At 40.9% G+C, this 26488-nt stretch overlaps 1 protein-coding gene across 1 annotated transcript in view; it reads right to left on the bottom strand.

The window, feature by feature from the left end:
• CMIP (c-Maf inducing protein) overlaps window positions 1-26488 on the bottom strand; it is a 131583-nt gene that overhangs the window by 48860 nt on the left and 56235 nt on the right. The window contains exons 2-3 of the mRNA XM_066557399.1: window positions 13826-13951; window positions 4785-4835 (exon numbers count right to left, since the gene is read on the bottom strand). Coding sequence (XP_066413496.1) covers window positions 4785-4835; window positions 13826-13951 — 177 coding nt within the window. The remainder of the gene's footprint in view (window positions 1-4784; window positions 4836-13825; window positions 13952-26488) is intronic.

Below are 26488 nucleotides of genomic sequence, written 5' to 3'. Positions count from 1 at the left end.
GTATCTGTTTCCTGAAGACAGAGATAGAACAATCCCTATGAGAACCAGGGAAGTATTAATCCAAAATTAAAGTTTTTGAACGAAGGCCAACATCGCTCGTTTTAGTATTCAATGCAAAATGTTTGCAAATCCCAAATGACAACATTGTTCCAGTTTCCTAATTCATGGGATTCAAAACATGGAGTCTGGGTTGAAAATGACTTTTAAAACAAAAGGTAATGTGACTGCAGGTCAGGGGTGTGCACGTATGCTGGGCTGCATGAGCAGGGTGGGGAGGGGGCTGCCCTCCTCAGCCCAGCACTGCTGGGTTCATGTGCCTGGGTTGGGGCTCACAGGCTCTCAGCAGCCTCCTACCACCTCAAATAAGGCCTGCACTGCATGAGGACAAGCGTGGCATGGGTGGAGAGAGGAACAGATGATGTTCAAGGGTCCCTTCCAACCTAAACAATCCTACAATTAACACATTTGCACTGCCCCTGCTAGGAGATGTGTAAACTCCCTGACCAAGCAGCAGTACTCATTAGGGGACACATGGGCACTGCTTAAAAGCATCAGTGGGAAAGAGAAGGTACAGGCAAGCCTTTCTGTAACATCCAGGTCAGAAGCACACAAAGCTCAGATTGAGTCATGCTTCATGCCTTCCTGCAGACCTGGCTCTGTTCTTTCTGTGTTGTGTCAGTTCAGGACATTCCCCCAAAGGCTGTCAACTGACATGCTTGACTGCTGCATCACCCAGCTGACCAGAAAACACGAGCAACTCACCCCACAATGAGGGCAGTGTTCAGGGCTTACTATCAAGCACAAAAAAAAAATGCAACATGCCCTGCATGAACTTAGGTGAATTCCCACTAAAAAATGTAAATCTATACCTGTACACCTGGGGGAAAAAACCTCACTGATGTCTTTCTAACTGAAATGCAACGTGATACTAAATTAGTCAAGTGTACCTTTTAATGATTAATACTTTTAGCACTGGGTGTAATGGGGCTACAGGTTTTCTACAGAGGATGGGACCTCTCAGTGCTCAGCACTACAAATGCACACAAAGTGCATTTAGCCCAAAGAGAGCCACACATAAGCAAGCAACAAAGTAGATTGATGCGGGCTGTGAAAATCCCAAGAGTATGTATTTGCTTATTTGTGTCTCCCAAAATTACTAGTCCCAGTATCTCTCAAAGCCAAGTTTAGCTGTATCCATCCCCTGCAGAAGTGGTTGGTTGCCATTGTATCTGCCCTGGATCCAGCAATGTGTTATTCTCTTGTGCATACCCACAGAAAGTGCTGTTATCTTTATTGATATGCTGTTATGACTTATCAGCTTCCACATACCCAAGATTATGTATCATGGTTTCAATCCAACCTCCCTGGCTGAGAGGAACTTTCCTTACACAATGGATTAATGATTTATGTTTGAGGACCTGGAGAGTTGTTAACATGTTCTGTTTATTCTCTGGACAAAGATGGTTTGGCTTAGCTACAAGCTGAAGGAAATCAGGATTTCTAAAAATAGGCTGAGGTGGCCAATAATCCTTTAGGAGTTGTGATACTCACTGATATCCAGATTAAATGAGGAATTATGAGTAACCCTTAGTGGGAGGGTTTGAAATGGAAAACCCAAAGAGAAGATGACCACATAAGGAACACTTGTGCTGTCCCTACACCCTGCTGACATCAATATTCAAGGAAAAAGACACAACTAAAAAGCTCTGTAAGCATCTTGACAGCTAGTTAGCTGGATGACACATAAAACCCCTTGGAGCTGGATCTAAAGCATGGATAATTACATGTTTGGTTCTCTTTTATTTCTGTTAATCTGTACCATCTCTTTTATTATTCTCTGGGTCGCAGGAAGAAATTATTCTTGATTTTTATTTCCGTGTTTGTCTCTAGAACAAAAATAATTTCCAGAGTGCCGGTTGGCAAATTGAATTCCCACAGCATGTTAAAACTTTAAAACTGCACCACATCAAAGCTCTCTCACAGGCCTTAGCACCTTCTCACAAAACCAAAATGTGTGCCTGAACCTAAAGAGCTTCACCAAATATTTGAGACACAGCTATTACTGTTCCTACCCATTTCCCATGTAGCTCAGGGTACATGCAGCATCTGATTCCCAAGGCTTCAAGCAGAGGAAAAAGAGTCAAAAGGACACTGACAGAATATGAATCTGCTCCCATAACTGTAATTTAAGAGAGGGCAATCCCCACTGCTGGAAATTCTCAGAATATCAGTTTGCTGTTTGTACAGTGGATTCCTTCAGCCTTGTTTGGGCAGGGCAGGAGAAAATTAAACTTAAATCTAGTGCCAAGTACACTGGGGCTCAGCTGGGCTCCCTAAATGCTCCCACCACACAAGTACAAACAATAGCAAGATCATCTCTGTTGAATGTTTTCCTCTGAACAACTGTTACAGCTATCTGCACCAGTTTGCATCTGTGTTCTACATCCCACAGAAATGTTTTGACCTATTATTTGTAAGACCACTGGACAAATATATCATTCATCAGCACAACCACCCAATTATAATACAGCTGTGGTGATCTCTCTGCCACCTGGCGCTTTGTGTAAATGCCCCACTGCAGAAGAATAGGTTTCCTGGTTTTTGTGGGTTCCCTCACTACCTGCTTGATCATCAAACCATACAAATTATGGAGTGAGATGAACCTTGGTAACTGGCTTTTAAAGTCATAGGCTCCAGTGCCAGTAAAGTGATAAACTTCACTAAGGCAGACACACAACTGCACTCCCTCACTCCCCTCCTACACTGACAGCTTGTCCTGGCTCTCCAGCCCATTGGGAACTCACTTAAGCCTGCCAAAGAGCAGAAAGCTACCAGGTGCTCTTCCTCTCAACTATTAAGCAACAAAAAAACAAAACCTAAATTACCTCCATTTTAGCAAAGAGGAATTTCTTAGTGCCAAGTACCTGGGCAGTGACTAAACCCTGTCACTGTTCTTATGGGAAAACACTATTTGCTATTCTTGGTAAAGGAAAGGGCTTTCAAATCAAGATAATGTTTCACTTGTTTTTCAGAAACAAATTTAATGGGGGTGGGGAGGGAAACAGGGAAGCAAAAATAAATTCTACTTTGCACCAAGTTAAATTACTCAGAGTTTCCCAAAATGAGCGCCTTGGGTCAGAAGCACTGGAAAGTTTAAGAAATGCTCCTTTAAAAACAACTCCCACAGAGCAAAGCTCCTTCTCCATGACTGAAAGGCATGTAAGCAAGCCAGGTCACTCTGTCTAGCCTGGCTTGCTTTCTTTCTTTTCCTTTTTGTTTTTTTGGGTTTTTTTTTTAAGAATTTATTTGATGGGTTGAATGGTAGGGCCATGTTGCATCTTTACCACATCTTATTTGATGTTTTCTAGACTTGCACCTCCAACCCCAATTCTCCCCTCACTGCAGGAACAAAGTGGGCATGAGCCACCAGCACTTTGGTACCACAACCCATTCTGGGCTGAGGGGTGAGGGGAAAAAGAAATTCCATGATCATTTCTATCCATGGTTTCTCTGATCATCCCTGCCTGCCAAAGCAGGAGAGAAAATAATGGCCACATGGAGATAATGCCTCTGCATGCTTTAAGTGCTTTGTTATCCTCAGGAGTTGCAAAGAAATCAAGGCTGGCTGGGTATTGTGTTAATGATACTGTCAAGAGGCCAAAATAAAGTGCTACAGCACAACCCAGCCTTCTGCTATCAGCACTGCTGTCCCACTCTCGTTTGGGCAATCAGGGTGACAGGCTGGAGACTTTGCCAGTGGTCTGGGAAAGGAGATCTCAACACTTGGCTTTTGCTGATAAGAGCCTGGAACTGCTCAGAACACAATTCTGCCAGACACTGATGGCCACACAAAGCACATCAACACTGTAGTTTTGCCACACAACTATTTTGCAACTATCAAATACACCTACAACAAAACCAGTTTGGTGGGAGGGACTTCCGTATATTTTTCCATATGGTTGCTGTCAGCAGGCTGAAATCTTGATAAGCTGCACAGGCAACTTGGCTGACTCCACTGAAACCCTGCTGAAGACAAGTCCTGAGCTGAAAACTGCTGCTTGAGTTTCCCACTGCAAGGCAGGGGAGGACAACCATACCCAGCATCTGGCCAAAACTCATTTCTAACTGCATCAAAGATCCATACAGATTCCATCCAAAGGTCAGCAGCTATGGTTTTCAATGAGGAATGTGCTGCTTTGGAGACAATGCTGTCACTGTGATCCACTTTCCCTGCTCAGGGCAACCAGTCCATTGTTTCCACTGAAAAATAAGAAAGGGCTGGAGGTCTCTGAAATGGAAACTGCCTTTAATTCCAAATCATCCTAAAGTATAAACACAGACTGATGCATCACTGATGGATGTTACACATACAATAAACAACTCTAAAAACACTTTTTCTCCCTAGCTTCTCAGAAAAATCAAAAACAACCAAACAAAAAACCTCAAAATATCCCAAGAGTCCAGAGGATACGATGAGGTGTAGTCTCTATAGCATATTACACTTCACAGCACAAAACTAAAACCATCCCATCTCTGTTCTGTTGAAATGTAAATTAACTGCCTATCTACTTTCTGAAGCCAGTCACATGTTGAAAAAGTTGGGCTGTGTAACAAGTTAATTTGTCCACTTCATTAGTGACACAGACATATTAAAACTGCAGACATGTTCTGATGTAGGGTTTCTGCAAGAAAAGACTTTATCCATTCAGGGCCTTGATACTGAACAAACAGGGAATTCTAAAAAGTACTCTTGGAGAAGGAAGATGATGAAGTACAGAACTTACCTTCCACTGCAAAGAATGGAACCACTGATCCCTCAGGTAACTGTTTGCAGCCTGCAATAAAGAAAAGTTACAGACAGAATCATTAGTTTCTACCAGTGCTTCAGGTCACTCAGGTACTTTATATTATAACCAGTCTGTTTTCACAGAAAGCAGTGATACAAAGACCTTGCTGCATTATAAAATACTGAACCAAAACCTTACAAAATATTAAACCCCTATGAAATGCCATCCAGCTCAAAGACTGAAAACTCCTCTGTGAATTCAATCAGGTGTGGGTCAGATCTTTAATGTCAGGGGGCCTTTGCCTCTGTCATTAATCACTGAAAGGAGAGTGGGAAGATGGGCTGACATTTTAACATGAGGGGTGGGTTTTTTCCATACTCTGATTTCTTTTCTTGTCCTGCTCTTGTCCTCAGTGGCCCCAAAGCAATTCAAATAATGTCTTAGCTCTTTCAGCGATATTAAAACAGTGAAAACACACAGGCGTGCAGATACATGCACAGACTGTTTGCAGCAACAGCAGAAATGTTGCAATCATCACTCCCAGCCATCACCCATTTTTGGCCATATTCAGCACAGCTGCCAGAAATTCCCAGTGTGAAGCCAGGTCATAGCCAATGGAGGAACAGTTCAACACTCCCAAAGGTCAAAAGGCTTGGTATCAAAAAATATAAAGGCATGTAGAGTGACGTAAATATGCATGCCTCAACAAGGTGACATAAGTCTGAAATATTTGAGTGGGCAGAGATGCCCTTTGGCTTTTCCAGTTCCCCCTTAACGCTGCCTACGGGCAATTTTTACCCAGGTTTCAAAATGTTTTACAAAAACACTGAAAATTACAGGTTAGCCTGTAAATCCATGTTAAAAAAACCCAAAATGGTGAAGTTCTTTGCCAGTCAAAAAGCACATACTTCTTGCAAATTAGAGCATCACTTATCAAGTTTCACTCTCCAACACCTTTTCAGGTAAGTATTCAAAATCCACACTACAGAATGTATTTAATCTCCCAACACTCATTCAGTTCACTGATAATGGCAGGAATACCAGAAGTAAAAATGTTGTATGGTTACCAAAAAATGTGTTTAATCTCAAGGTCAGCTAATGATGGTTCAGTGACACAAATTTGGACTGATTACTCTGAATTAAATGGAGTAATATCCTTTTATATATGCATTACATATTATTTATATCTTAATGAGAATCAATTGCTCCTCCAGTAGATGTTGAGGCAATAAAGCAGGAATAAATATATTATAAATAATCTTGGCTGACCACAGAATTTATCAAAAACCTTCAATTTCAAGAAGAATGCTGACATATCAGAATATGAAATTGCTACAAATGCAATTAACAAACTTCCTTTTCTATTTTCTTCTTTTTGCATGCAATGAAAAACTGTAAAAACATTTGGAGTGCAGATCTTCAGGATATTTCAGTTAGACAATATTTGATGATTTTCTGCTATTTACACTGTATTTTATGTATATGTGGACATTATAACACAAGACAGACTTTTTACCTGTATGTTATGGAATTAAATTTCATTTCAATAAACTTTATACTAGATTTTAATATAACGAAATGGTCAAAAACAATTTGCCACCAAAAAGCATAAGAATTTTTTAACATAATTAAAAAGACATGAAGGAAATATACTTAGATATTTCTTATCTGTGCCCAGAGAGAATGCTCTAAAACTTCCACAGACTTATCTGAACAATTGAATTTCAAACTGAACCTTTTTTCAAGGAGACAACTGGTTCATGCAGGAGGACAAAAATCTCCTTTCCAAATTCCAGCATCAAAGCCCTCTAAAGAATAAGTAAAACTGAAGGGTTTTGTAGGCTTCATGTATACTTAGCAATTGTACCAATAAGATTGAGTTTATAGGGACTATAAAAACTAAGATACTGTTATTTAAATCAATATAATCAAAACTATTCTAGGGGAAGGATGTACTACACTCAAAGAGGCAACATGTCAACCTGATTCAGTCCCTGGTCTGAAAGTAAGAACAAATGCTGAAGCCCTAAATTGAGATTTGTTAATTATTCTCCTACTTTAATGATGTCAGTAGTACAGAATGTAAGACCACTGCAAATAATTAGAGAATATTTTGTGTAGATTCTGGAAGTGACTGGAGCCCTAACAATTAGTGAGGACAACAGCATCCTGCAGAGCAGGAGGCACAAGTGGACTCCAAATACAGGGAGAGAAGAAATTTAGAATGCTGCAAGACACAAAGCCAAAACTGGCAAAGGAAAGACTTGTACAACACTATGGCAGCAATATACAAAAAGCATTTTAGAAGTAGAATTAGCAAAGTTGACTAAATTCCAAGTGTGGGGCCAAGCACTGTGCACACATAGAGTTTGTTATTGCAGAGAAGTGATCAAGCAAATTGGCACCTGGATCTAGGTTAGGAGTCTGAACCCTCTAAACACTCAGAGCTCAGGCTGTTGTTAAGGACCACTTCCCAGGAAAATCAAGACAAGGAAGATGAAGTGAACAGAAAATAGAAAAACAAACCTTTAGAGAATCCCCACACTTGTGCTAGTGATCAGGACTCAGTGCTAAGAGAAGCTTGGAAGGCCAGTGGCCATTTCAGCAGTGTCTTTACACCATGCTCAGCACAGACTGAATGCTTTACCCCAACCCCCTCATCCTGAGGGATGCTGGCACCAGTGTCCTCCTCTCTCACAGGCTGCAGGGACTAATCCTGCCCTGCACCCTTCCGGCCCCCTGACCCCAGCAAAACCACAGCACCATGCAGGAAACGCTGGAGCTTCTGCAAAGGAAAACAAAGATCCCCCCCTTGTACAGCATCCCTTGGTCCTCCCTCCTCCAGGACCTCCTCCTTTCAGGCTTACACTGAGAAGGCACCACAGGGAGCATTTCTTTCTCACCAAAGGAACTGTGAGTTCATGGTAAGGATGCAAAAAGAGCCACCAGGCTCTTGTGGGTGCTCAGCTGCCCAGCCAACTCTGCAGGCACTGCCTCAACTCGAGCATTTGGGTCACTGTGAGTAACATTTCTGACAAAAAGAACCAAAGTGTAAAGCAGTGGAGGGAACCACAGTTCATTTTTGGGGCTGCACACAGACATTTACAGTTTATCTGATGTGCATGGACAGAACCAAGGCTTTCTGCACTGAAGTCATCACTTCCTGGGAACTGACACCTCCAGTTTTTTACTGCAGCTAAGGGCACAGTTTACTATCTTTGTTCAGCTCTAGGGTACAATAAAAAGGAGAAAATAAGACAAAAATACTTCAAACCAGGCTTTCCTTAGGCATTCTGACCACACAAGGAAAGTTTTTTTTTTACTTTCAGCCTTGTCCTTGCAGTGAGACCAGTTCTACCCCACTCTTTTAACAGCTACATTTCCAACTTAAAATTCAGCTGGAAATGTTTTGCCTGCTCTTGTCACAAACAGTAAATGAGACAGGACTGAAGTACAATGACGATTCTATAATTCTTCACTGTACTTCAATTTTACACATAGAGGCATGCAAAATAATAGTTTAGGGCCCCTTGTGTGTTTAGTGTGTTTAGACCCCAGTTCTGCAAATAATTTTGTTCTCAAATGCAGTGGCTTTAACAGGATAGTGGGTGACACATGGTAACTGAGCTTCCTGTACAGTCAAGACCTCACATTGTTTTTGTACAACCACAACATAGTAGAAAAATACTTTAGAAAACAGGAAAATGTGGGAGTAAAACTTAAAAGGTGCAAGAAGATTAAACTACTTGAAGCTTATTTATTATTCCAATGAGGAAGAAGAATATCTACTTTAAGAACATCTACTGTTGGCAGTATTTTTTTACGATTAACTGATCCTGGAATTGTGTTCTGAAGGATTTTACATTCTTATTTTTGGGGTGTAAAGGTTCAAAGGTTCAATCAGAGAGGAAAAGCCACTTGGGATCCACTGTAGTACAAACTTTACTCATAGGATTAATGTCTCCTGCTTTAAAAAGACAGATCACAGGAGAAAAACTGTGCAAGAGATTAAATGCCTGCATATGCAAAGCTCTGGTCAACATGAGTGAATTTATGCCTCTGCTGAAAAAGGGAGTATTTTCTCTGCACCCCAACTACTCCATTTCTTAGTCAGTAAGTAGGAATACAAATTTAATAATAAAAAGCAGGGAACGTTATAAAGGCAAGTTTTTGTTTTTGCTCACAAAAACAGGAAACTGAAAATTTGCTTCATGCCAGTGTTACAGCCCCTGCAAGAATTTGTACCCAGGCAAGGAGGAGACTAAATAGGAACCTGCATGTAACTGAGAAACAAACACCTGAAAGTCTGCAAGAAACTGAGCACTCTAAAAATTATGGTGAAGACCTCTGCCATTCCTTGAGCAGTAAATTAGCACAACATCCTTTGCTACTGGCATGTGTGCTATTCAAAAGAGTACAAGAACAGGCTTGTCCATGTAGCAAACTGTTCCTGAGTTTCTCCTTGCAACTGCATCCTTCACACATTTGCTTCTAGGGGATTTTGCCATCTGAATGGATGTAGCAATAAATGGGATTTGATGACCCAGATTTTGGCTTTGATTCTTCCTGAGTTTATTCTGTGATTCTCTCTTTCCCTCACTTGCTCTCTGGTCAGCAGGATGGGGGTTTTGTTGTGTTTTTTTCCCAGCTGGTATTCATTACTGGGACCCATAAAACAGCACTGGCTTCTCTGCCCCCATTTATTATCAGCCAGAACAGAGGAGTGTCCCAGGGCTGCAGCAAGCCAAGCCCCACACAGCTGTAACAAAACCTTCACACTGCTGATGCAAATCCCAGTGTTGCAGCTCTGACTTGGGCAGACCTGCAAGGGAAACCTGCCACTCTTCTGCCTTAACCCAGGGTACAGACAGAGTTGCAGGGAATTTCTAGAAATGCCCTTTTCCTCCTTAAAATATTCCCTGCCTCTGCTGGGTTGTGGTCCTTGTATGACCTCTCCAAACCGACAGCATTGGCTGGACTGGCACTTAAAACAAAAGGCAGGTTCTCCAAGGAGATTAAAATAAAATATTACTGAAAACCCAATGGAAACATTTACCATGGGGACTCCCTGGCACAAACAGTGTGGTCAAGCACCGAGCTGAACGTGTGACTGTTGTGCTTGTCAAGGCTTCCTGCTCTGTTTGTTTTTCCTTCTGACTACACTCGATTGCCAAGAAATGAATAAAACAACACGAGCAACAGGGATGGAAGTGGTGGCTTTAAGGCTAAAAGAAAGGACACCACAGGAAAGCAAGGCAATACTGTCATGACTGAAATACCAAAGCCTTTCTTCCTGTGACTCTTCCTACATTTGGTGCTCAGGAGCTCATGAAATTATACTGGAAGGTTGTTTTTTTTTCAATCTCTTTCAAAAGGTTCTTCCAGTTATTTCACTATCAAGGGTGGCATCCTCCTCATAATCATCCACACAGCACCATAATCACACCTTGTGCTTTACAAAGGGAAAGCAGAAGAGCAGAAGCCTATCCCAGCTCAAGGAGGCCCTGCTATTCCTGATACTAAAGAGCTCACACTTCATCAAAAGCTAATTTAGCTCCTATTTCCTGGCCTGAAGAGCTCGTGGCCTAATGAGCCAGCTTCAGCAACACCTTCTCTCCAACTGCAGGGAAGAAAAAAAATCTGAGATTTTGATTGCTGCTCATGGAAAGAACCAGGGATCCCATCATCTGGCAGGGGGGGAGAAAACACAAGCCCTGAGCATGTCTAGGAAACTGAGAGTCCCTGATCCCCACAAACCTGACTGCCCATGACTCCCACATGGGACAATGGGAATCCTCAAATGCCAGGCAGTGAAACGCTCAGATAGCTGTGCTTATTCAGCAAACACTGAGTGGGAAGAGCTCCACACATGAAAATGACTTTTAAATGTGAACCCAGCCTGGATTAAGCTGCCTGCTGCCTGAGAGCAGGTCTTCCTCTGAAGGCCAGGTAGCCACATCCTGTTCTGGTGATCTGATTTCCTACGAGGAGCTGCATCACCTCCAGCACTGCCTGTCAGATCTCATGGGCTAAAATAGCTTGGGATGGGTCAGTGTTGCCATGGGAGGGCTTGGGATGATGTAAGGAAAGGTAATGGCACTCTTCCCTCTCTGACTCATTACTGTGCACTAAGAAGCCAGAAATAGACCCTGGTGACAGCAGACAGAGGGGATGAAAACTTGAACATGGACAGGGGCTCTCCTGTGGCATCTCACGCAGAACTGTTTAGGTTAGAAAACACCTCTAAGATCAAATCCAGCACTGCCAAGCTCATCACTAAGCCATGTTGCCAGGTGCCACATCAACATCCTTTCAATACCTCCAGAGATGGTGACTCAATCACTTCCCTGGGCAGCCTGTGCCCTGGGAACACTTTTGGTGAAGAATTTTTTTCCTAATAGCCAATCTAAACCTCAGAGCCTTTCCCTCACCCACTAAGCAGTCACCTTGTCACACCAGGAGGTCAGCTTGGTCAAGCAGGACCAGCCTTTCATAAATCCACACTGCCTTCAGTTAAGCAGAAATTGGAATCCTAAATTCTTCTCAAAAATGAAAAATTGGGAAAGCCTGTGATTTACTGAACTGCTTCATTTTATGTCAGATCATATCAATATATCCCATGGTCTTAAAGAATTTACAATGCAGCATGTGCAAAAACATAGATCAAAATATAAAATTTATATTAACATTAAAATTTATATTATAATTTTAATGTATGAATTAAAATTTATATTATAATTTTAATGTATGAATTAAAATTTATATTATAATTTTATTTTTATATAAAATATAAAATTTATATTATTTATTTCAGTCATGACAGTACTGCCTTGCTTTCCTGTGGTGTCCTTTCTTTTAGCCTTATATTTATAAAATTTATTTATTATGGTTTTAAAGAATTTACAATGCAGCATGTGCAAAAACATAGATCAAAATATAAAATTTATATTAGTCAGGAATATGAAATAAATTTGGAGTAGTCAAAACAGTTCATTTAAGACATTTTTACATATATACACACACACACTTTATCTAAAGGCTTTGAAAAAAAAATAAATATACAGATTTCACCAATAGTGTACTTCAGAAGAAACAGTACTGGGAACGTGTTTTGGACTAGTTTGACTTGTTCCACTATCATACACTTCCTGATACTAGAGCTGGACATTACATCAGAGCATGCTGCTGCTCAGATCAGCAGAGCAGAATGATTGCATAAAAAGCTGGGAGTCACAATTTCCCAGAGATGTACTGAGGTCTCTCGCAAATCTGGAAATAACTGAGCTATGCAAGGGCTGCCTTCTCAGCTCCTCAGCTGGAGTGCCTTTTGGATACCTCCACTCTTTGTTGCATATACTAGAAAATTTCAACTACTTCATAAATCCAGCTTTTTCAACTTGATTTCTTCAGCAGACTAAACATAACTTTGAGCACTGTTTTGGATTTGTGAATACACATTACAACTGTATAAGGGAAATCTAATTTTATACTCCCTCCAATCTGACCACATCTGATGAATCAAGATACTACCAAGGACCAAGTCATATTAAAAACATTTTTTTGAGTTTGTATTTCGAATTATGTTGAAATTCCCATAGCTATAATGTAATCTGATCCGGAGTGCTCAGCCAGGCAGCAATAAACAGAAGTCCAGCTCAGTCCACTTCTTTATGAGTTCCTATGAGGTTAGAGAAAGACACCAATCTTTCTGAAGAAAATACCAAAGTATCCATGCTAAGATGTTGCTGTTTCACAAACAAAATTATTTATGTGTTTGGTTTGTTGGTTTTTTTTATTTTTCTTTGTTTTAAGAGACAAATGTCAGGCTGCTCCAGATTACAGTCTGTCTACCCTACCAATTTCCTTTCCACTCAGCAGGAAGCTGTGGGTTCAAGTTTTATCTTCTATAGACCCAAAAAGGCAACTACCATAAACTACAGAATAAAGACTTGGAAATAGAATTTGGAAAGGCAGGTGTAACTATTTTATCTGTTGAAATTGATATAAACTTAAATGCTAGCACCACTAGGGAAATTAATGGAAAAAGCAGAATTAAAATTATCATGAGAAAATCATCCAGCTTGAGAAATTTAGACAACTTTCTGTCTAATTAATTCCACTAATGCATTAGGCAAGGAAGATTTCAACAATAATGAGGGCCCTAATTTAGCTGTTGGGAAATCATGGCTTGTCTTCCCACCTTCCCCTTCAGTCCTACCTGGATGAAATACACACACACCACAGTCATGGCTGTATAATCCACTGAAAAAGTAAAATCCCAACGGGTAACAGATAAACTATCTTCAAAACAATGTTGAGAAACATGAGAGAGAACCATGCAAGAGTTAAGCCGAAGCCTAAGTTCGGTAATTTTAATTGTGACCTTTCAAAGCTCTTTGGGGGCAATGCAGCTTTTCCTACTTACTCCAGAGTATTTCCAAAGCTCAGTGCTGTGGAGTGCTTTTCTGTCACTAAAACTTGCAGCAACCTAAGGGGGCCTATAAAGCCTCAAGTGGATGAAGAAATCTGGAATAATATAAACACAGTGCCTTCTCTTTGAAAACAACACTTCAGAGAACCAGCATATATAGACATCCATACAAATAAACTGAAATATTTCAGTGATTATTGAATTTTTTTAATAGGTATCTGTCAGTTCCAGTGCAATTCTGGGTTTCCTATATTAATTCAAGGGTGAAACTTAACTTTTTTCATGCAGGAATAGGACTGTATGTAAAAATACAATCATTCCAGGCCCATATCAATGTGTCTTTACACAGAGCACTACTTTGCTGCACAAATTCAGCAAGAAGGTTTAATCACCATGGCCCAAAATTTCCATTCTGACTGTTGAACACCACAAAGAGCTTCAGAGCTATCACCCTGAGCAAATTTTCTGGTGGTTAGATAATTTGACAGCACCAAGTTCTCTGCCTTTTCTGAGTCCATCTAATTAAGATTTCGTGCAAGGGAAAACAGAAATTGAAGGAGATTCAGAGTAAGAGAGAAATAAAGTTGTACTTTTTTGTTTACTGTACCTGCAGTAGGACAGTACCCCCCGGGATTGTGAGCTGTAAACAGTACTTAGGGGCATTCTCCCAGGAGAGCAGTTGAACATCTTCAATAGCACTGTAGGAAATGGAGTTTTCCATGTACCCAGTTGGCTGCAAGAAAACAAAGGAGAAGGGAAAAAAATGTTTACTTAGCCATCATAAGTTTCACAATTTCCAAGTAAGAACAGCATTATGAAAATTACACTTGGTGTTGAAAATATCTGCAAAATCTAATTGGAAAGCAAACTTCCTACCCAGGTCATTCAAGAGGGAGACCCATCCAGCCACCTTCCTCCAACTCGTTCAAGTGTTAAGATCACTCACAAAAAAACAAAACCAGGCCAGTCCAAGGTGCCTGAAATACAAAAATGTCAACCTGTCCTGGACCCAAAAATCAATGGAACCTAATTCCAGGTTGAATTGAGTTATGAAGGGTCTGTCCATACAAATGCTCTCAATGCATGAAGAAGCCCCTCAATCACACAGACAGATCTGCACTGTCCTATTGCAAGGTTGCTTTATTCCACACATTCCCCAGCTGCAATTTTGGTCAACCACATCACCAAGATCCAGACTCCTTCACTTGACAGTGGTTCTTGGGGCTCCAAAGATGCAGCCCTCAAGTTTCAGACTCAAGCAGAAGCAAAACAACTAACGTTCTCATCTTGACCTATAGATAAGAGGTGGTTTCCTGAAGAGAGTGCTGATGTGCAGTTTAAAATGAAAGTCACAACTAAAACACAAATAAGTAACTGCATTTTGCAATTAAATGTACAATACAAACTGATAGTTGCAGGAAGATAAACTTAAACATGAAACTACTTTTTAGTATCCCTTTAATTCTTAGCTTTTAATTACAGAAGTACAATTATCTCTGAGATAAGATGAAATATAAATGTATCTATGCAAGCACACATGAAATTATACCTTAAACTAAGTCAATACACAGCGCTATAGCTGTGTATCTATTGAGTATGCATACATACTCTGTACTTTATGCAAGTCATTTTTAAAGTATTGAATATTTAACACAGGTCCTCCAAAGACATCATTTACTTTGCTGTGCTACAGCATAAGTGAACTGATCAGTACTGCTGTGGCAAAGAAACTAGTTTCATACAAAAATAATTAATCCCACCTCATGGATAAACCATAGACTTGACCACGTCTTTCAAGAGAATAGAGCTCATTACATTTATGAATTATTTTCTCACTATTACTGATTTACATATAACTTCAACTTCTCAAACTCACTCCCACTGTGCCCAATACATAAGTTATTTTTAACTGACAGTCTTGAAATAACGAAGGCAAGGGAGGCAACCACATCTATTTCAGGGTCAAACAAGGCCAACTCCTAAAATCACAACACAGGATTCCTGGGGGCGAGTGTGAAATAAGCAAATTGCATTTGGAACGTCTCTACTTCTAATTGGTACAACTTTCTTCCATAAGTTAAGTAGGTGGTGCATCTGGAAACCGTCCTTTGGAGTTCTACACTTCATACATGTTTCTAAGCCCATGAACGTCATCCACCAGAAATGCAGTGACAGCCCTGTCACCCACTTTTGCTGCCACAAGAATTCAGCTGCCTTTTCAGCAAGAAAAACCCAGCCAGCCACAGAACTCAACCTCAATATCTTTTTCCCTAACGGTTGTTGCAGCAGCGCTCATTTTGCACCAGCCCTGGGTGAAAACAATTTTCACTGTCTCTTTAACGAAAACCTTGTTATGCAGGAAGTATGATAAACTTCTGCTTATTCATTTACCCACAATATTGTTCTACACTAGTGACTGGAATCCCAGTGGCTTAATACTGATACTGTACGTCATGAGTTGCCTACTGGAGAGTAATTATCTCGTTCTCACAGGAAGCCAAAGGCCCAAGATCCTTTGGTAATCAGCATTACAACACTCAGGGAAAAATATCAAAACAGCCAACATAAAATCTAGTATGCTCAGGGGGCAAAGTTATCAAAAACATGCTCTAAAAGACTGGAGAAGGGAGAAATCCAGAACCAGTTAATGCAAATATAAAATGAAATTAATCAAAGCAATTCAAATTTCTCTTTTAAGAAGGTGCTGACTGGCCTTAATACCCTCCATTAACTTCAAAGAGGATTTGAGGAATTCTCACAGAAGCTGTTTCCAAGAGAAGCTTCTCCTATACCTTAAATCATCCATTTAAACAGCATTAAAGACAACTGAACCAGTTGAAGCACAGCTCTGTAGCCGTACACAAGGATTTCATCCCAGGCATAGACCTCTTCTCACAGGACAGTTCTTCTCCTTAAGGAGAATGGAGGAGCAGAGTTCTGCAGTTTGCCAAGGATGGGAATGCTACCTAAACCATAAGATGGAATTATGCAGATGGTCAATCACTCTGAATGAAGGCCAATGAGGTATTTTATGTAGCACTCATATGATCCCATGTCCACATCTTCCATCTAGCCATACTACACACATACAGTTGTTTGCTATCTTGCTAAAAAAATTATTAGCCTAAATATACTTCAATCTCTGTAAGCATCATCACATGCATTGCTTCTACTTTCACTAAAACACAATCTTTTAAGAAGTGAAATATTTTCAATTCTGAAAATGCTAGTTATAGCAGCTTCACCTCTGTTTCACAACAGAGAAAGTCTAAAGCACAGTAATTTATCACTGTATAGAGCCCCTTAAAATTTTGCTGTCCAACACTGAGGACCATACTCCCACATCAGGGCTGGGCAGAAATGCCCTGAGGAAGCATCAAAACAGAGCTGTCATCAGACCTGAGCTCACAGAGATGAGCCACTCCTCACAGAGACCACGCTCCCAACAAGGGGAAGGTCAGTCCCACACAAAGGACTCCTTTCCCTAATCTCCACACACAGGGCCAACTCCTAAACAGATACAAGGACAGAGCTGTGCTCCTCAGCAGTGTTTTCTCAAGACCAAGCACAGTTCAGCCATTTATCAGGAAATGGCCTGAGGTAAAACCACAGGCTGAGTCACTGGTTTCTATTAAAACACAGGTTATTTTGACATTCAGGTATGTGAATGTCAATCACAGTGAATCATTGTGGTTGATAAATAAGCAGTGCCAGTGCTGCACATTCTCATGCTGCAGCTGGTCTTGCTTGCACCCAGCCCCCAGAAGCTGCATCCTCACCCCCAGGTCTCTCCATGGGAAAGTCAAATCACAACAACACACCAGGCCAGAAATGTGCATTCAGAAGTTTGAAAACACCAATAATGAGCTATATCCTCAGTGGGTCACCACTGAGAAGCATCTGGCATGAATACCAGTCTTAAGCAGCATTCCCACCTCCATCCACCCACTTTGTCTGTGCCCGTACAAATGTTTGTCTGGCTGTGGCGTCAGGCAGATCAGGGAACCCATCCAGCTTTTGCCAGATTACTTTTGAGCTCCTTCAGCCCCATTTCTAACATGAAACAGAGAATAGTATGTTAACATAACTTAGGGCCAGCACATCATTTGGAAGGGGGAGCTGAGGACCTGAATACCTCAGTTTAATTACTGGCATCAGACAGTCTAAAGCCACAGCATCTTGAGCAGCAGCACGTCAAGTTCAGTTGAAAATGCCTTTATTTAAGAAAATAGTAATTCTTATTTTTATAGTTGTCATTTTTGAGAGGAGATTTATATTTCCTGGCAAAGTGTGGTATCTGTGAAACGAGGCAAGATAATGGACTTTTCTATTTCACTCTACAAAATTAATCCTGACTTAAGAAGGTTTGGCCATAGAATCTAAACATGTCAGCTTACAGATTTACAGTTACAGTTTGAACTTCTGGCTGTTTGTTGTTGAATATGTTCTGAAAAATTGTAAGAGATTCATAAATGAAAATGCAACTTCTTACAACAAACAAAAACCTCATAAGGAAACATTTTTCTCTTCCCAGTAGCCTTTAGCCCCTAACAAAATATGCAACTTCTCTGCTGGGAAATCAGGTATGTTTTAACTTGGTCTTTTTTCAGTTCCATGAAGATTTATTAATCACACAGCTCTGAAACTTTGCACCAGAATAGCCACACACCAAAACCTACTACAAATCAAATCTTAGGGGAATCCAGTGCTCCCAAAACTGGAAGAACATGTAGGTTCCTGCGTAAGCCCGATTTTCTCTTGTGTTTCTGGGAAAAGTCAGCAGCAGCAAACTACTCAATAATGCAAAAATCTGCCCACTTGTTTCCATGGGAAATTCTAAAAGGGAAAGAATAAACATGACGTCCATTGTTAATATGAGGCTTGTATGCACTTACTCATATAATAATGCACTAAATCTTCAGCTGCATGTTTTCTAAAGAAGGCACCCAGAAAAGATAAATTCTACAAATAGAGATGGTTATTTGCATTAAAACATACTTAAGTCTGACAACTCCCACCAACACAACAACAACGGAGAATGATTTTCCCAATTAAATACTCCAGATGGTGGGGGGGAAATGGGGCTGTTCCAGACCCTCTCTCTTCTGCTGTCAGGTGCTTATTTCTCTCTTGGCTGCTCTTAAGAATGAGCCATGCTCCTGCTGTAGCCCAGGATGCTGAGCGTGCTGTGTCACATGTAAGTTTTCCATACCCAAATAAGATTCAGACCTGCTAAATAACACAGAGGAAGAGCTGATTGCTCTCAAAACTTTGATGGGGGTGGAGACTATTCAGTTGATACTGAAGGGTAATGGACTCTGAAACTGCTGGAAACAATGGCTGATTTGAAATAAATCTCTGTTAGAAGACATCCATGGCTCCATAGAACGTCCCTGCAACTACAGATATTTCAGATAAGGGCAATTAACATCTTTGCTCATTAACTACAGAACCTATCAGGAGACATTTATCAAATCCAGCAATTAGCAGTACTATACCACAATATGCAGTACAGTACAGTTTGTCTTTTTCTTGACATGGAAGAATTTACTGCCACGCTCACTTGTCATGATGACTAAAGAGAGTCAATGTTAATCTCGTGGAGATTAACCTGATAACAAAACAGACAAAAAGACAAACAGCAAGGAGACAGCCAACTCTGCCCCAAAACTACACAAAGAGCTTTCTGAGCTTTCTTGGAACAACATTCTCATCTAATCCATCAGACTTTGTGGTCCTCCAGCCTGCCCATCATAACCATTCCCTCCCCACTCCTCCAGGTAAGTAGGTGATTTTATGTGTTGGACCACAAGAAAAGATTCCACCTGCTCTGTGTAGTGAAATGGGTGCTCAGTCCAAGGATGGGGCAAATCTGAATTACTTCTGCTTAAAGCTGCATTGTCCCAAAGTATCTCCAAGTTGGGTATTGATGCTTGGCGGGGTTTTGATTGGTTGGGTTTGAAATTTGTTGGCACATGGAAACAAATTGGGACACTGTGACCCAAATCTTCAGTAAAGGTCCACGTCAGACAAAGTCAAGGGTGCATTAGTTCAGTGGTGATGATAAGAAAAAGAGGGAGGAGGTTTTCCAGCACAATTCTCTGTGTGTGGGAGGCTGTGTGTATAAACACCCATGCATGTCTATGTGTGCATAAATGTACACACACACCTGCCTTTCCTTATAGCTACACAGTGATAAAAAGACAGCAGAAATATATTCCACATTCTCTACACAAAAATACAGCAGCAACTGTCATATGCTCAGTGCAAAGTAGCTCAGGTGCAGTGACAAGATTTCATTGAGGAAGACCAGATACTCCACAGAGCTGGTCATCCAAAATAAATCAGTGGAGCTTCACTGATTTATACAAACTGGGAATCTTTACTCAGAAATCCAACAGAAGTTCAACCAAGTCTAGCTCAGCAGCAAAAATGTGCATAAATCTCTTCCTTCCTCTAAATATTTAAGACAACCAAGACTGGAGGCTGTTGCATTAATTAACCTTACAAAACTGATAAAAATATAAGAGCTGCCAGTAAGAAACAGTTTACCCCACACTGTGCAGGAAAAAAAAAAAACCCTCCCAGTCTGCAGTGGGGCTGAAATACCAGTTCTCTGGAGCTTTAGCAAAGGGACAGGCCAAAACTGTCCATCAAAGAGCTGACAAGAAAAAACTGCTCTCAATATTAGGACATATGAGCTTAAAATATGTAAAACCTGTGCAGCAGACACCAGCAGTGGGAAGAACTTCAAATTAATTCAGATCTGAAGCAAGTTAAAAGCACAGAAGTTCATTATTAAGAAAAAGGGAAATTAAGGTCATGTAATGGAATATGTACCATGACAGGGAAGTCAAATAAGAAGGAAAAATGTATTATTTAGCTGAAATTCATATAGATTGGGGTTTTTTTGAACAAGGACATTCTTCTATTTTACTGTCAAACCCAGGTGAAAGAGCACTTCTGAAGGTTCGCTTATTTGAATTCCTGGGAATAAAATCAGACATATCATGAAGACTTTCCAAAGAGGCCTATTATCAATATGACCTTGTCTAAGCAGCCTGTAAGAAATCAACCCTTTCTCTCTGGCCAGCTTGAAAAGACAAAGGGAATTCCTCCTGAGACTTCAGTAGCACTAAATGTTAAATTGGTTGCCATGCTGATGCCCAAAAAGCTCTAAGGTCAAGCCCATCTAAGAAACCTTGTCTCCTGCTTTCAGACCTCTGCTGACATGCTGCCAGGTGACCACAGCTTACCACTGAGATAGTGGCCAAATCTGCCAAATTATTGCCAAGGGGCGGGAATTGGTCCCAGGCCAGAAATCAGGAGAGGAAAGGGAGGAGTTGTGTTTGACACAGCGTGCCAGACACGGTGAGGCTTTCACAGCCACTGGCCTGACTGCCCTGCCAGGTGGAGCATCTCTGCTTGGAGCAGCAACTCTCCAAGTGGGCACTGAAGACTTCAACACCTCCCAGGTAATGTGAAGAACTCAAAGAGCAGAATTACTATCCCCCACTTTCCAGCTGAGAAGAAGAAAATCTCAGTTGAGGTTGTAGCTGCACCATGCTCTTGATCTCACCTGAAGGAACATGAGAAGCCTGAGAGATGTGGGAGAAGAACTCAGACTTCCTGACTCCAACCATGTGAATCAGCTTCAAAAACATCCTCCTCCTCCAAAACTGGGTCACAGATTCATAAGAATGACCACTCCTTAGCAGGGTTCATGTTCTCCACATTTTTGCATTTATCACTGCTGTCCATGAAACTCTCCTTTGGGAAGAAATACTCCCCAACCTGGACAAGATGGGTAAGTTATTTATCCAACTTCCTTGAAATTACTTCAGCAAAGAAGGGACAGCACCAGCCAAAATACAGCAGGAGCAGCAGTAAGAGAACCAGGGACTTCTTGCAGAAAGACTACACACACCCCTACTTCTGTAAGACAGTTGTTAGAGGAATATTGAAAAATCCCTAACTTTTGCCCAGAATATGATATACCTACAGAGTGCTAAATAGATCTTGGGTCACTATAGCAACGATGATTTAACAGAAAACAAAACCACATCCTTGTTCAAGGCTGCTCCCTGTTATCAATTCTCTTTTCAACAAATCAGCTGTGTCACACTCCATGAAATGCATCAAGCGCTTCTAAATCAGAGAGGAGAGAGGGTTCCATGTAAGGATTTCAGACCAAGCAGACACAATGTATGCTAGATTAAAATGCCACCCTTTAATGACTGCTTTAACCAGGGGCAGCCCTGAGAGCTGGGAGTGAAAGGTCATTAGCTGGTTTCAAATACAAAGGTGGCACCTGGATAATCAGTCTGTTGAGTAACAGGAAGCTGATGTGTACTGTGAACAGGAGACCTCTGTGCAGCTGGGTTCTTCAGAACTGGTTTAAGTACTGTTCCTATGGCAGATGATCCTTGCACTTCAGTGGTTTTTACTTCTGCTTTACAGATCCCCAAAGCCTCCTGTTCACTATCTCTGTTAGGTCAACAAAAGGTGAAGAAGGAAACCACATTTGTTATCAGTAGGGTCACATCCGCTGTGCAAGGATCTGCTCCTCCCATGGAAAATTTTTGGGCTTTACAAAGCAAAAAGGCTGAAGGCAGCTGTGAGGGAAGCAACAAAATCACCTCTGTCACCTGGGAATATGAACTGAATCTGAAAAGCCATCCAAGTGTAAATTACTGAATTTGTAAGAAGCTGAGCTACCCAGGATCTCAGGTCCCATTAGAAATACAGAATCTGAATCATGGACTCTGCAATATTGACAATTCTCACCACCTCCTCAATGCTCATACCAGCTCATTTCTTACTACACTTTATTTACAAGAAATTAAATTGTTGCAAAATTAAACATAGCATAAATAAAATATACATTTAGTTCTGGTTTTCATTTCAAGAAGCATTCTCCAACATAACTTATCATGCCCATGCCTTCTACCCGTAGAACAGTGAATCCCTTAGACACTGTAATAATCAAACAATTTCCATTAACAAATTTTCCCTTTTCAATACACCCTTAACCCTGCAATTCCCAGGAAACCACAGCCAATCTCAATTTGATGAACAATTACAGAACAAGGAGTGCAGTAACCCAACTAAGCTTCTGAATTCTCCATAGGGAATACTCTTATCTCATAGTTTTTGGAGAAAATATGAGCAGTCTTGAGTTCCCAGGAAAAATATTAACACAGCTCTGTGCTGTACATAGAGAAGAGAAAGGACACGCAGCAAAGCCTTCAAAAAAGCTATAGATATCCTGCTAATGACAGTCTCACTAAACTCACACTGTTATTAGGAAAAAAAAACAACAGGCACCTCCTGGGGATGAGTCAGAGCCATTTGGAATCACCTTCTGCTACAGGAGGAGGTGGGAAAACGTGCTTAAAGTGACAGTGCTTTGTCTGCCCTGCCTCACCTCCTACAATAACTTGGACAGGTCTATTTAATTTCAAGTGATATTCATCCCTCACGTCTGCAGCAGTGATTTCCCCCTGATTCTGTGTCTCTCAGCAGTAGAGAAGGACAGGAATGGAAAGTGCCCTTTCCTTCCCTCCTGCAGAGCCTGGAACCACCCGGTACCTCCTCCACTGCTGCTCTCCCTCATTGTTTAACATCTGACTGGCTGTTTGTACTGCAGGGAGTGCTGCTATTTAAATAGAGCTGACTGAAGTATGTGCAAATCCTCTGAGGAAGGGAGAAAGTGAGGGACTGGAGAAAGAGAGGGCAACTGCAGTGAAATACCAGAGTAAATATTGGAGAAAAGTGTCAGTTGACTGGGAAATGCATGATGGAGAGGACACAGAACACCAGCTAGAACCTAAATTACCTTTTGAAATTTCTCTTACTGTGCAAAAAGATACAATGCAAAGGATACTATGCAAAGCAAAGTGACACTTTGGTTTAATAAAAAAGTAATTAAAAATTTAGCTAAAATCACAAATGCATTGTGCTCATGGAGAATGAAGTGGTATGAAACTGGCATACCCAACTAGCAAACTTGTTTCAATACAACATTTAATAGTCTAGCAAGCTCCTTTTTCAAGAAAGGTGTCCTTATCATCATCTCCACAGACACACTTTGAAAAGCAGAACAGAGAACAGCCCTACAATTAGGCACTATGAAACTGGCAAACCCTTTCATCTGGGTGGCTCCTGAAAGGCTGGAGAAGAATTCCAAGGAATTGCAATAGTTCCCCCAGGGATGCCTTGCACAGAGCTTTGAAGAGATGCCTCCCAGAGAAGCCCTGTTTATCAGGAGCTAATGCATCATGCACTGCTCTTCTGTCTCACAGTGTGTTTTGGAAAACTGAGCCACCTTAGTCCTCCAGCAGCATTTTCTGTTCCAAAAGGATGATTCAGCCCTCAACAAGACACACTCACTTGTTTCCTCTGCATGCCCTGACACAGGGCCCACTCGTGGGCAAAGAAACAGAAGCACCTGCTCTCCCTGGTACTGCTTGAGAGACCAGCCAGGGGCTCCCACAACACACCAGACCATCTAGATGCATCCATGGGGATGCAATTTTGGACAAAAACCCGGTTACTTGCACAGCCAGCAGCTAAGTGATGCACACCTGAAGGTGAAAAGAAATACAAGTGCTCCCCAGTCTGCAGGAAAAATCAGCTTTCTGGAGTTCCCATGCCTGTCTACTTGGCCTAACTTATATTCCCAGACCATAAAGAAGCCATAATGCTGTAGGGGAAAATTGTGTAGCACACAGCCAATCAACACAGAGATGGCTTATACACTTGAGAGTGACACATTCAGTGAAAGAACACCCTCCCAAAACAGCATCTTTGCACACCAGGTTAGGGTGACTTCCCCCCCAGCCCCTTCCAGTTTCATATCAAAAATCTGTTTTAAAGTAACTCCAGCCTTTAAGACAAGCTGAACTTTCAGGCTGCGTCAGCACAATGGCTGCAAGTTTCACTCCCACCTTCAGCAACAATGTTTTGGTTTTCAAGTTCAATTACATTGTCAGGTCTGTGCATAATTCTGCAGCAACACCCTTGTCTTCTATCAGGATTACTGTATTAATTTATTTACTATCTCTAAAGGAAATACCTCATTTCTGTAAAACCTTCAAAATTGCAAACACAAGTTTGTAACACTGAGTTTTCCAGTCAGGGAAGAAAGTGCACTTGTTCATGGCTTTGACCTCAATGAACAGTTCCTACTACGAGCCTAGGAAATTTCCACCAAGGAAATCTCAATGTTATGAGTGAACTGCTTGCCCAAAATTAAACTGGCCACAGATTTTCTAACAGAAACCAATGCTACTGAAGCACATTAGCATTTCATGGTAAATCTGAATTCAATCCATCACAGCCACCAGTGAGTGTTGTGATGTGCACTCTAAGCACTGATGAAAACATGAGTTGCTTCCCCTTGGTGAAATTTTGGTTTCAGCAGAATACAAAAGCTTCCAAATTAGATGCATGTTTGAACTCTACACCTGAACACACATCCTGCATTTTGCCCACTACTGCTTGCATCAGCTTTACTCAAAGCAGGAATGGAAAAAAGGGGTAAGTGTTCCTGCCCTCCACTATGTAATTAAAATCCACAAATGCCACCACGTCACTGCATGACACCATTGCTGCACAGCTCACAAACCTAACAGTGACCTTGGAATTGCCTTGGCTACATGCTCCTACAGCACTATCAGATTCTCATGGCACTAATATGTTGAAAAAGGTGGCTTACCAGCAAATTAACCTGAGCAGAATGAGTATGAAGGGTTGAAAATCAAGAATAGCTAGTGTCATTTTCCTACTTACATCTTTCCAGATACTTTTTACAGAAGAATGCTTTATATAGAGAGTTGTTTATTAATTTCCCCAGAGACAAAGAAACAGGTCAAATAAATATAAAGCCTCTTAAAATAAGGCACAGCATCCATGTTTAACCTCTGAAAAAGGCTCAAGTGCTCAGCAAGCTTCAACTAGATGTTATCAAGTCATTTTAGGGAAGTCTTATTATTGGAAAGGAAATACAAAGCTTGCAAAATAAAATAACCTGTTTTTTTCTCTATCCTGCATCCTGCTGAAAAAGACCTTTTTGCTTTCTGTTTCTGAAAAATATATAATTTTAAAATACAGATCTTTGAATATCAAATCAGATTCTGTTCTTGTTTTCTTGCAACAAATTACCAGGTCTTACTGGAAATTAACAAAACAGAAACCAAAACCAAATTCAACACTGTAAACAGCATTGCAGATGATTTCCAAATACTCCAACATTTTCAAGATTTTGATCCCTAAATTCAACTCAAAAGTTCAGAGAACAACTGAGGAAAATGCTTCTCTGCTTCAGATTTAAGTTCAGAAACTAAACCTCAAATCTTGCTCTTTGGAAAGCAAAAAAAACCAAAAAAAGTCAGACTCAGATCCAAAGTACTGATAGAAAGTTTCAGTTTGACCCACATCCCAACACCTCCGCAGTCAATCCTCACCATTTTCTGCCAGCACCACTCTCAAAGCACAGATCAAAGGTTTTACTGTACATTTGGAGCCATTCCTGTGATGTAAGGATTAGGCATGAAGAAGGACAATCTTATTTTCAAAGGTGCAACTGCCTGCGAGTGTATCTAGTGCATATCAGAGCATTACCAGCTCAGCCACAAGCACCAGTGCCAGATAAACCACACCTCTGAAATTCTTGTCTTGTCTCCCATTTTCTTTTTTATCTCATCTAAGCTCACTGTCTCTACATGCCTGCTCACCAGGAAGGTATATCTAGTCATCAGCCTCTCTATTCTTTTATTTTTATTAATATTTTAATGAAATTGTTTCCATTTCTTTCCAGTACATTGTTCGTTTGTGACATGGAGCTGGAAACTGTAGATGCCAGTGAATTCTAACAGCACTTTTGAAAACACAGACCTCCACATCTAATCCTGGCAGTAATCTAGCACTAGATTAAGTATATTATTGTCTCTAGAAATATTACATCCAGCTCTAAAAATGCAGCTGCAGATGCACACAGGAGTCAACCACATTGCAGAGAGAAAACTGTCTTCAGGATGAATACAAGTCCTGGTACTTCCAAGAGCAAAGGCTTCATCACAAAGACTCAAACTGGTTATTTCAGTAGCTGCACTAGGTTTTACTCCTGTGAAGAAAGGGAAACATAACTCTGTCCTTCAGTAACTACAAGCACCTTGGGCAAGTCATTAGGAAAACTGTTGGTGCACTCAATTCAGAAGCCCAGGTACTTCTACAAGCAACCAGTGGCTGCAAAAACCTTTATCACACC

The sequence above is a fragment of the Molothrus aeneus genome, chromosome 11 (genome assembly GCF_037042795.1).
Source record: "Molothrus aeneus isolate 106 chromosome 11, BPBGC_Maene_1.0, whole genome shotgun sequence".
In the NCBI taxonomy this organism is placed as follows: Eukaryota; Metazoa; Chordata; class Aves; order Passeriformes; family Icteridae; genus Molothrus; species Molothrus aeneus.
The sequence above is the reverse complement of the archived record's forward strand: the minus strand, read 5'-3'. Positions and strand labels throughout refer to the sequence as shown.